This window comes from Schistocerca nitens, chromosome 7 (assembly GCF_023898315.1).
Source record: "Schistocerca nitens isolate TAMUIC-IGC-003100 chromosome 7, iqSchNite1.1, whole genome shotgun sequence".
NCBI lineage: Eukaryota > Metazoa > Arthropoda > Insecta > Orthoptera > Acrididae > Schistocerca > Schistocerca nitens.
The window spans coordinates 246,309,571-246,320,933 of NC_064620.1; the positions used below are offsets into that span (position 1 = coordinate 246,309,571).

Below are 11,363 nucleotides of genomic sequence, written 5' to 3' on the forward strand. Positions count from 1 at the left end.
TAAGAAAGACTATCGTCTTATAGAAACAGAAAAGTATGGACCGCCTGAAATGAAAAGCTAGCAAAGCAAAAAACTGGCAATACTGATAACAATTCATATTCTGTTCTTTCGCGGACCAGAAAACGGACATCGTTCACGAAATGAAAATACATACACTATACTGATACTCTTAACTTGGTAAGATATTTACTTCTTGAAAACGAGTGAAATCTCACACTTCTATAGCTCTTCGACTGTAACATTTTTAAATAAACCTCCTGCATAGCTAAACTGAACACTGAAAGCGGCAGACGACAGAAAGCGGACACAGTTGGGCTGAACTGGGTACCAAACTGTGACTGACGTAATTTTGTGGTATTTGTGGACAAAACGTCTCTGTTGTATTACAGCGTGGTCTAGCGGATTTCCAGGATTAACCTCGTGTACGTAGGTGCAGTTTAATTGAATGCAGATTGGATAGAAAACCGTTCTTATTTTTTCCAAGGGAAATCAAGAAATGCTGTAGTTTTCTTGCGGTAATTAAATCCAAACAATTTCTTCGTGCACAGTTGACAGATACGAAAGGCGAAAGTGATACGATTTTCGAGAATATTCGTTTGTAGATTTTTGCATTTTTTACGGAGACGAATTTGTCTGGGATTGAAAAATTATTTCCTTCCATTTTGGTTTTGAGTTGAATTGTTTCAGTGAAGAAGGGCAGTACGGCACGTCCATCAAGAGGATTACTATGTCTTGCTGTAACAACGGTTCTTGACACTGTAAATGCACATAGAAATCGTATGGAGGTGCAGTTTGTAACAGGAGACTGCAGCAGCAATAGAATAAACTTATAAAAGTTGCGGACGGAAAGAAAATCTCGTGGTTAAATAATAAAATACTATAATCGCCAAATTTTGCAATATTTTTTTCGACAAATAATAACAAAAACTGGAATACCATTAACACGAATTATGAGAAGCTGCTGTCCACAAACAGATTCTCTCTCTCTCTCTCTCTCTCTCTCCCTGTGTGTCTGCGCTACAGTATGACGTCAATAGCGCAACCGCTTGGCCCACGCACCCAGTGTGCCTGCGCCAGGGAATCTTCTAGCGAAAAGCGGAAATCCATTTTTCGGTTCAATAAAGTGCTATTGTTACAAATTATTGAGCAACATTTTGGTGGTGTCGGTTGGAAGACAGAAAGAAAGTTTCACTGTTTGCCGAAAGCAAGTGATTGTACGTTAAAATAGGGAACTACTTTGCATGCGGCACGCGTAGGAGTACAGTAGCGAACTACAGTAGCGCGAGATAAAAGACTCGAACACGGGCGTAGGCAACGGGAGTTGCGAGAAGATGGAGGACTACGGATGTGCGGCCGTGAATTGTGCGGCGATGAAGGTAAGTGGATTCTGTGGTTCTATCACCCAAATCTAACAGTAATCCGACCATCGCCAATTAGATGTTTAAGTCCATTCTTAGGCGAATTCTTCATTTAACATTGCTTCTTGCCTTCCTTTGTTTTAGTGAGAGTTTTCACGGAAGGATAAATACTGAAGTGCATAAGAAGTCAGATAACAGTGCGTTATAAATTTCAGAGTGCAGATTTTTACTATAAAAAGCACCAATTGCCTTAAAAGTCATCAACCTTTTTTGGGTATCGCGTAATTTTGTCAAGAGAAATTTTTAAGGAGATATGAATAGCTCGTACTTTGCATGCAGAGATGTGTGTCACAAGATAGGTACTTTCACTAAGAAAATAAAACAAGATATTCATAATGACGAACTGGTAATTGGCCCTATTGAATTTGTAATGCTACGTTTTGTACACTGTAATTTATTCTTTTCGATCTTTAATACTCGTATTGGGAATATATCGTGACTTCCTCGCTATGTTTTATCGTCTGGACCCGCACTCACAGATGTAAAATCAACGGATGAACAGACAAAAATTACGACAAGCCCATAAAGGACTGGAGTGTATGCGGAAATCCCCCGAATTGGGACCTCCCGGCCAACAATGCCATACGATTATTTCATTTCTTTGTGTGTGTGTGTGTGTGTGTGCTTGCTTTTTATACAAATGTGAGCGCAATAACACTGGAGACTAACTTCCTCCGAAAGGGGGCGTAGTGGGTGGATATAAAATATAAAAAATACACTCATAGACTGATGCTGCCGTAAAAATAGCATGCATAAACCGTGTACCTTCATTCACATTCGTTTTGGCTGTAGTAAATAGGAGATAATGCGTGGGGAGTGGAAGAAGCAAGCCTGCTCCCCGATATAAACTGTTGCAAGCAGATCTACAGACAGATGCTGATGCCAAACCTGTTTTTGTGCTTTCTTACGAATGGTCAGTAGTGATATCAATATATGTAACCACCATGCACGCTATGCAAACCGTGAAGTATATGGCATTGGGTACTTCCCTATATACAATTTACTAGGGCTGCTTCCTATCCCATTCGTATAGGGACTGTGGGAAGAATGATTACTGAAATACCCCTGTGGACGTTGCAATTAGTCTTGATTCTTGTGCTCTTGATTCCTATGGGAATGGTGTATAGGAGCTATAGTATATTCCTAGATTCCTCACTTGATGCGCGTTGTGAAACTTTTTAAATGGGGTTTTATGGATAGTTCGTGAATATTTTCAAGCATCTACGAATTCAGGTTTTTCAGCAATTTCGTTGTACTCCGCCATGAATCAACCATACGTGTGACAATTTAGGCTATCCTTTGTTCAGTATCCATTGTTAGTCCTGGTTCTTGTGCCCCCGCCCCGTTACGCAGGAAAACCTTCAGATTAGTAAATTTGTGCTGTTAAAGAGATACTTCACCATCTACAGTCTGCACCAAATGGCAGCTAATATCCCATGCATCCGCCATCTTACTTTTTTTTCCGGCCATCTTGTGTATTTCCGGCCATCTTGTGTACTCTTGCTTTGACCATGTTGCGTGCTCTTCTTTCTGATTTTTACCAGTATTTTCTTTCCAATTTTTCTATGGTTTATTATTTTGCTGCACTCAATCTTCATAGCTTTAGTGTTTGTCTTGTTTGATCTCAATTCAACAATCTTGTTGTCGTCTCTTTTGAAAAGTTCTGTCATTTTTGGAGTTTGTCATTTATACTGGTCCTCTAAAAGTTTTTGATTGTATTATGATATTTTCTTCCCACTGTATAGACATTTCCAACAACTATAACTGTTCAAGTACATCTTTCCCTCTCACCATCCCCCCCACCCCCCACCCTGTTCACTGCCACCAAGCTTACTGCTCAGGGTTGTTGCAATAAATATGTGTGGTGTCCTTCAAACTGTTAGAATTGTGATACCTCAATGATAATTATTTCCATAGTCCTGTGTGTTTTTCATATACTTTTCAATCCTATTGGGTTTAGTAATTTTTTTGATTACCTGCAAGCTATAGTTGATTTTACTTTCATGTTTTTTTCCTGGATTATTTGTTCACTGATACATCATATAGTTTCGTAGTTATGCTTAATACATAGTCTAAAATTTTTGGGGATGTAAAGTTACCTCTGTCCATCATTAAACCTGATTTTGTTTGTCAACTTTGAGCTGGTTGTCTTTGCAGTCTGCTGCACTCTACCTAAATTTTCAACAGTGTTACAAGTGTTACTTGGTTGTATTCCATGTGTCCATGCGGAATGAGTTTTGGGGGTATTGTGAAATAGGCTAGCTCACATTTTCTTACTTTGGATAGATCTATGCTTTTTTTTTCCCTCTTCCGGTCATATCCAAATTACTGTGAGCCAGACAGACAGAAATAATGATCTCACATTAGTGCATTCTGAAATTCTGGATGTTCTTGAAAACTTGAGAACGTAGGCTTCTTTATACTAAAGATATCACCCACTCCCTACAGTATACAGAACATTCCAGTATCACTGTGTTAAGGCATTTCTGTTCTACTAAAAAAAATTACTGGAAGTGTCTTATTTAGAAAGGCTTGGCATATAACAAACAGATACAATATTCTGTGTTGTATTTTACAGTGTGGAGTACTGAGATGGCAGAAGGATGGTGTTGGTTGAAGGTTCAGATGGTTTCTCAAGTCAGGTCTGTATTAATTAGAGTAATGTAAATTAACCTTAACTTGTGATGAAACTCACTTGTTTTGTAAAAGAAAACTGATTAAAACATAGTACTAAATCATATGTAAGACAACTGTATTCGGGAAATAAACAAGAAAAATTGGATCAATCTGTTTAGTTTGATTTCAATGCTGTTCATTTACTTTCCTATCCTGATCCTCCACATTGAGGCCTAATTTGCAATGTTTATTATAATATTGTCTTGTCACTTCGTCACCAGGTTTCCCTTCTAACTACATCGTGTCAGCCCTGTTACCATGATAACTCTTCAAATTTTCTGATGGCGGTATCCAGGCTTCTCAAGACTTTTGAGCTAGAACATCAGCTTTTATTCTCATTTACTTGACATCTGAGTTAAAAGGTACATATGCGAAATAAGTATCGTACGCTTGTTCAAGCTAGTTTTTAGTAAAAGCTATCCATTTGTATTGCCAGTTTTAATATATTTGTTCTATTGGATGTTCTCATGTGCAGCTTGAGCAATACATAAATTTTGCTTAGATCAGATTGACGGATATGTTACAGAACTGAAATTGTGTGGTCTCACATTTTTATGCTGAGGGTGTGAAAAAGGCAACCGTTATGATTTAATCACATTTATGGTGCCATATTGTACCATGAAGATGGTGAAAAGTGAAGGGACTTTATTGAAATTAAAATTGGATATGGGCTAGGCCATTATGCTGCTGTGATTTACTTATTAAATAATGTTCATAATGATTGCATTTTGTTCTGTTCCATTGGAATATTAACTCTTGTCGAGGAGACTATCAGTCAGCTTGTTAAGATTTTAGTCTGAATCTTGATTTATATTTCGAATCTAATAGGTTGGTTTCTGTGGATGAAAACTGTGAAGTTTAGAACTATTTCACTAAGGTACCTTTCTGTTGATATTAGTGAGTGGGTGACTGTTGTGACAGCTGTGTTTAGGATTTGATCAAAACTGGTAGTCCAGCAACCAGTACACTACATGTCCCCGACTGAGATGGGTCTTATTTTGTCACTGCATGTATAAAACGGAGTTTAAATTCTTTTTGCATGTAATAGATGTATCATTCAAAGCAGTAGTTCAGTTTGAATAGAGATGTAGAACACATCAACTTTGAACCAATGTTAGACCACATTATGATGGTTGCCTTTAAAAATTGATTTTCATTTATATGACTGCTGCATATCACTTGCAAATTCACTTTAGCTCAAATAAAAAAAGCATTTTTTGAGAATTTCATTTGCTGTATTTTGGTTTTAAGGTTATCATTCGTAGACATTGGGTGAAAACTGCTTTCTTACAGCATTCTCATTAGCAGTGTTCTCATAAAGTACTGGTAGCTGTGCTTCTTGGCACATCTGATATTTGGGCATAATATCAGTACAAGTTGTGAAAGCTTTCTGTTTTCTACCAGATGATAATACCTATTTATCTACCCCAAGGGAGAGGCAGATAGAAGCAGCATAGCTGAGGCTTAGGCTTGATACCAAGACATGTGATGGAAGCTTTCTCTTTTTTGTGCATGTTAATAATCGCCAATTACATATACTAAAGCACAGGCAGATATCATGCTGGAATGCTGGCCCAGAGTTTTTGTAGCTTTGATGATGACAGTGCAGTTATTCTATTGCTCATAACTGAACTTCTGATGGTGGCTGGCAATACAAGAGATTGTTTTTCCTTCTATTGAAAGAGTAGTCAGTTGTCTGCACACCGTAGTAATTGCTGTTGTCATGCTTTATCGGGTTGTGTGCTGTTCCTTTACAGGACTACGTGGTGTGTATAGAATTTGTACGTGAGATATTGTAGATCTATTAGTGAAGTTAGCAAAAATCTGGGTTTATGGCACAATGTTAGAGAAGCAAAGATATATTGGTTGCAGCAGACCATTGGTTGGCTTCAATATTAATTCTTAGCATGCAGTTACAAAAAGGTTCTGTATGTTACCTGCTGCAGTTTGTCACTACTTGGTAGTATAGAATTGGAAGGCAAGCATGATATTGCATTTAAGTGCATTTATGGGTTTGTCCTCTATGTAATGTCTTTCCTCTTATGGTGATGTGTGTATTGGCAGGCTGCTAGTAGGTACTGGAAATTGCCTCTTGTTAAGTACAGCATGCATATCATTCATTACATCTACACTTTTTGATTGGTTGATGTACTTTTCTTAATGGAACAATGTTGCTCCATACAATGAGCTACACATATGGTTCACTTGTACATTAGCTGTCATATTGTTTTTTAGATTTCCGTGTTGACATTTTTTGGTTTATTAATAGTGGAGTTAACTGTTGTCAGTTAATGTGAATCTTGTGCGTCATCAACTGTTTGTTTGGTGCAGTGGACTGGTGGCATGTCGAGTGCTGCTATTAGCCCGTGGCTGCTTATGGAGTGCAGTCTGCCTATTGGATGTCGAGTGGTCAGAATGGATACGCCAGTACATCTCTTCTGGGGATGCGGTAGTGCCTGCAGCTACCTATGAGGCGCTGTCAGTGGACAGCAGACCAGTTCGAGCGACCCACCTGAACTGTCTGTCATTCCGATTTGGGGTACAGCAAGGACAACGGAAGCCCTGTGCCACACTTGGGTTTAAATCCATCCAGCAGCTGCTCTTCAAACAGAACTTGGTGACACTGCCAACTCCTCTGCAACCAGGGCCTTTAAAATATCCTGACAGCCTATTTGCGGGATGCCTTCACACCCGTGATAACTTTTCCGTAAGGGTGCATTCAGTGTGCAGGTGCTCTGGGCTCAGTATATGTCCAGGCTGTAGATAGCCTGAGAGCCTTCTTAACAGGACATACAAGAGCCAATATGGGTGTTGTCAGATTAGCAACTATTCAGATCATGGGACTCGGATTATGCCAGAGTACCAGAGTAATTTACATTTTATGGAATGTAGTATACTGAGTACAGAGCATCAGTTCATTTGGTAACGAACCCAGCCATCATTCTGGGCAATTAACTTGTCTGAGTCACATTTTTTGTGAGAGAACTATTCTCATACTTAATACTCTTTACTAAGTAAATGTAAAGTGGGCCGTACTTGATTTAAAGAAACTTGACATCACTGCAGGGATAGTTTAGATATCTATTACTGTTCTGCAGTACAGAATGGTATATTTTTATACCACTTATTCAATACTCTTACAGTTTTTACTATTTGCCTTTAAAATATGTTCCTGGCAAGTTTGGACACATCCATTTTAAGTGTTATTAAAAGGGCTCTTTATCATTGGGGTACAGTTAACCAATGACTGTTCAACTAGTAATGTGCTGTTGTGCAAGCAGTAGCTGTATAATGAAATCACAGGGCAAAGGCAGCTGCCCTGCATGTGGGTCACAGATGGATGGAGGCTCTTTATGTCCAGGTAGTACTGTCGACATGGCAGCGTGATGGCGATTCGTTAGCCCCAGCTGCTGTTCTACGCGTGGTGCAAGATTTGCTGGGGGGACCGATAGCTGTTATTCTTGTGGGTGGCAGCAACCTGGATCGTTCAGTGCTATCACCCCATAGACAGCACATCTCGTGAGTGGTGACCATCCTGGAGGCTGTTCTGTACATCTGGCACCTTCAGTTTTCCGGACAAACTTCTGCCATGTCGGTCTGCTCACAGGGTGTAAGCAATTAAACTGCATGATGTTAGAACACTGTCAGACTATAACTATTCTACGTTCCAGTACAATATTTTTTTGTACCTATTCTTCAACCTATCATTTTTAAAGCTCATGTTGAAAGATAAAATTTTTAATTTTTTTGAGGTAGTTGAATGTTATTAGAAAGTCACTGATCACTATGTTCTTGAATACGCTTAAAATTAAAATTTACCCATTTTTCTATTATTGGGTACATTTAAGCTGACTACCACTTCAGTGGCGAGGCACTACTGTACCTAATATCTTTATTTACAATGCAATGTTGGGCTACCTGCAGTCCTGCTCACAGGGCACAGGCGTATCTTGTTCCTGGGACACTGAGAGGGAGAGCAACCCAACAGCAGCTGTGCTCGTGCTGCAGGATTGGGTTGGTGGCCTCTTTACTAATACGGTGCTGGAGGCTGCTCAGCGTACAGTGAACCAGAGGGTAGGCACTTCTTTTTATGATGAGTGCTTGGTTTTTGGGGAGCAAGTAAGCTGCTAATAGGAAGCTGTATTTGATTAAAAGCTGTTTGAAAACTGAGTGTAAGATATCAGTACTTTTGCAGATAATCTAATTTCATTTTACGCATTTCACTAGTCAATGGATTCAGTGAGATAACGTATGGTGTAACTAGTCTCTCTGTACTGACATATTTCATAACCTTTGAAAAAGTAATACATTCCACTGAGTTTTTAGATGTCTTGAACTTTACATTCAGTATAATGTAGTTCTGTACCACTTTCTCTTCAATCTGTTATTTTTATTGCTTTTCTCTAAGAGTTTTCCATTTTCACAACAGAGCCATAAAACATTCCTTTTATGTCCTGAGAAAGTATGACATTGAGGCAATTAAATTAGAACCGTATTCATTTTTATATCATTGGGGCTCAGCTAAACATTTTGACTGTTTAAATACCGTGGCTCTGTCGCACAAGCGGTATCTTTATTTGCAATGCAATGTTCGGCTACCTGCAGTTCCACCCTGCTGGTGGAACACAGATGGATGGAAGTTCATATGTCCAGGTTGACACAGTGGCAGATCTACTCGTCATGAAAGATTGGCCCCCAGCTGCTGATCTACTCACGGTGCAAGATCATCTAGGCGGCCTCTTTGCTAACGGGGGTATCGTTAACCCTATGATGGCTCATGTCTTGCTCATCAACATCGTGGTGGCATGTCTCTTTGGGCACAGACGCTCCAGAGGCTGCTCTTCTCGTGGTGTTTGAACTTTCTGCGCGTGGGTCAGAATGAGAATGGTGACTGCTGACCAGCCGGCATCTGCACTCCGTTCTGGCACAGGCAGCCTTGCAACGACCATGTGCAGCGGTACATGCAGGAATATATATTGTAATAGCACTTATCCCTTAGTTTATCTTTTATTACTATTATCTATAAAGATATAAAATGTTTCAGTTTTAAAAAGATCAATTTTTAATATAATAATAATTCCTTAGATATCTATGTCTTTGAGTGCATTAAAATTGATAATGTATTTAGACTTCTAACACTGGGATTTAGTTAAACCAATAGATACTTCACCGCATGATGAATTATTAACCTCAGCGACCCACCTGTTCGTGATGAAGGTTGGCTAATCAGCTATCTTAATAGGTAGGTGCCACTAGCTCAATGACAAGTGTGCTCCTGTGGCATTGTTATCACAGTGACGTCTCTTCTTTTGGGGACCACTATTCCAGATTCTGCCCATCTTGTGTTGATTAAACTGCAAGAGGGCTTCTCAGCTCATGGATCACAACAAGGGTAGCTTTGTTTTTGCTAGGGGAGCAGTTGGGTCGATTTCGGTTTTATTGACAGTTTACTGTCCATCCTTCATTTGTACAATGCATGGTAATGGCAGCCTGGCAGTAGTCCTGGTTGTAAGGTGCTGCCTGCTGTTTGCAGCTTGCCTCAGGGAGTGAGATTTACCTCATAGCTGCTCTTCACGCGAGGCATAGTGGATTTGACAGAAGCTTGTTGGCTCAACACCTGCACTGTTCAGAGGCAGAGGATGGTGATTGCAGTTCAGCTTGTCGGGTACCACAAGCTTCTTCCTGGGATGCCGTTAGACTGGTAGTGTATTGGCATGGTTGTCTGCCTAGTTGCTATGTGTTTTATGAAATGCTGTCTGTGTTCTGAATACAGGTTATTATAATATTAATGTTAGCAGCTATTCACATTCCATGATTGACCCAATGTTGGATTTAAACTCTTAGGAAAGCTAGCATAATATTTTTGTAGGAAATTTAAGAGAAAAGCTACAATATAGCATGAGCTGTTTACATATATTTTACTACATTCAAGTAAGGTTTTTTTTGTACCACTAATTCTTCAGTCAGTTGCTATTGCTGTGGTATTGATACATTAAGACTATAACCGATGTACTGTCACGAAAGTAGTATCATTATTTGCGTTGCAGCTTGGGCTGTTTGTAGTCCTACGTGCAGGGCTCATTTGGATGCCCTGCTCGTAGGACAAAGATGTTTAAAAATTCCTTTGTCTAGGTCATATAGTAGCAGATCTGCTCATGGTGATTGAGAAGCCCAGTGACCTCTACTTGTGGGACAAGGTGGTCCAAGCAAGTGGAGTGCAATCAATGCATTGACAGGTCTGCTGCAGAGCTGTCATGTTGGTAGCATGTCTCATCTAGGGATGCAGCCATTCCAGAGGCTGCATTCCAGTGGCAGTGAATAGCAAGACGACAACTCTGTTCATGGGCCGCAGAGAGGGATATTGCAGCTTTCTGTCCAGCACCTGATCTACATCTGAGAACAGGCAGCCAGGCTCCAACCCTGATCGTGTGGTACTGTTTGCTGTTAAATGCTGTTACCATCTTGGTTGCTGCTCTGAACCTGAGGCCTGTTGGGTTTAGTAGAAGTTTGTCGGGCCAACATCTGCTCTGCTCAGAGGGTGGCGGTGGCTACTCATTGGGCACAAGCAACTGATCTGCTCAATGTGGGATTTTGCTAATCCGGTATTGTAGCTGTATAACTATTTATTGCTCTGGAAGTAGATACGGCTATTCGAGACTTAGTTATTTTATTTTTATTCTGTTCTCAGCTCATAGGGGCCAGTTTTGTAGCATGCTGAAATCAGTAAGCAACATTTAATGGAATGCAGTGCATGTCCTTGGTATAGAGCATCAGTCTGTTACACGTCTTCATTTTATGCAATGATCCCATCAGGTAAACACTTTATTCACATGTTGTGAGGGACTTGTGTTGTACATCTCTTAGTGACGTGTATGCAAGCCCTATTGTAGAACTTTTAAAAAATTATGGCTACAGTGCTTGGATAGCTTGGATACTTGTTAACTACATTATATCCCAGTACAGTGTATTTTGATATCAAATACCCTTCAGTTGATTGTTTTTGCTATTTTCCTTTAGAACATTCTGATTTTTGACACAGCCATTTTCAATATTATTAAGTATTGTCATAATTTCTCAGATTATTAAGCCACTGAGAGCATTACAATTAAAAATATGTGCATTCTTTTATTATTTGGTGTTCAGTTAAGCCAGTAGCAGTTACACTACTGAGGCTGTTGTGCAACCAGTATTGTTTGCAATGCAATATTGGGTTACCTGTAATCCTGCTTGTGGGAGACAGGTGGCTGCATACTGGATGAAATTCTTATG

The 11,363-nt window shown here is 39.7% G+C and overlaps 1 protein-coding gene across 6 annotated transcripts; it reads left to right on the plus strand.

Moving 5' to 3' along the window:
* Positions 1–1,084: 1,084 nt before the first annotated feature.
* On the plus strand, positions 1,085–8,277 carry LOC126195276 (uncharacterized). 6 transcript variants are annotated; one of them, XR_007538568.1, is made up of 5 exons: positions 1,125–1,376; positions 3,997–4,060; positions 6,426–6,801; positions 7,456–7,704; positions 8,031–8,277. XR_007538568.1 is itself a non-coding variant. In XM_049933813.1 (4 exons), the coding sequence occupies exons 1-4, from the start codon at positions 1,346–1,348 to the stop codon at positions 7,493–7,495; spliced, it is 507 nt and encodes a 168-aa protein (XP_049789770.1). In that variant the 5' UTR covers positions 1,107–1,345; the 3' UTR covers positions 7,496–8,277. The 6 variants fall into 6 exon arrangements, 2 of the variants coding, with proteins under 2 accessions (XP_049789770.1, XP_049789769.1); XR_007538570.1 differs by adding an exon at positions 4,316–4,456 and having other exon boundaries at positions 1,099–1,376; positions 3,997–4,055; positions 6,426–8,277; XM_049933813.1 differs by having other exon boundaries at positions 1,107–1,376; positions 7,460–8,277.
* The last annotated feature ends 3,086 nt before the right edge of the window (positions 8,278–11,363 follow it).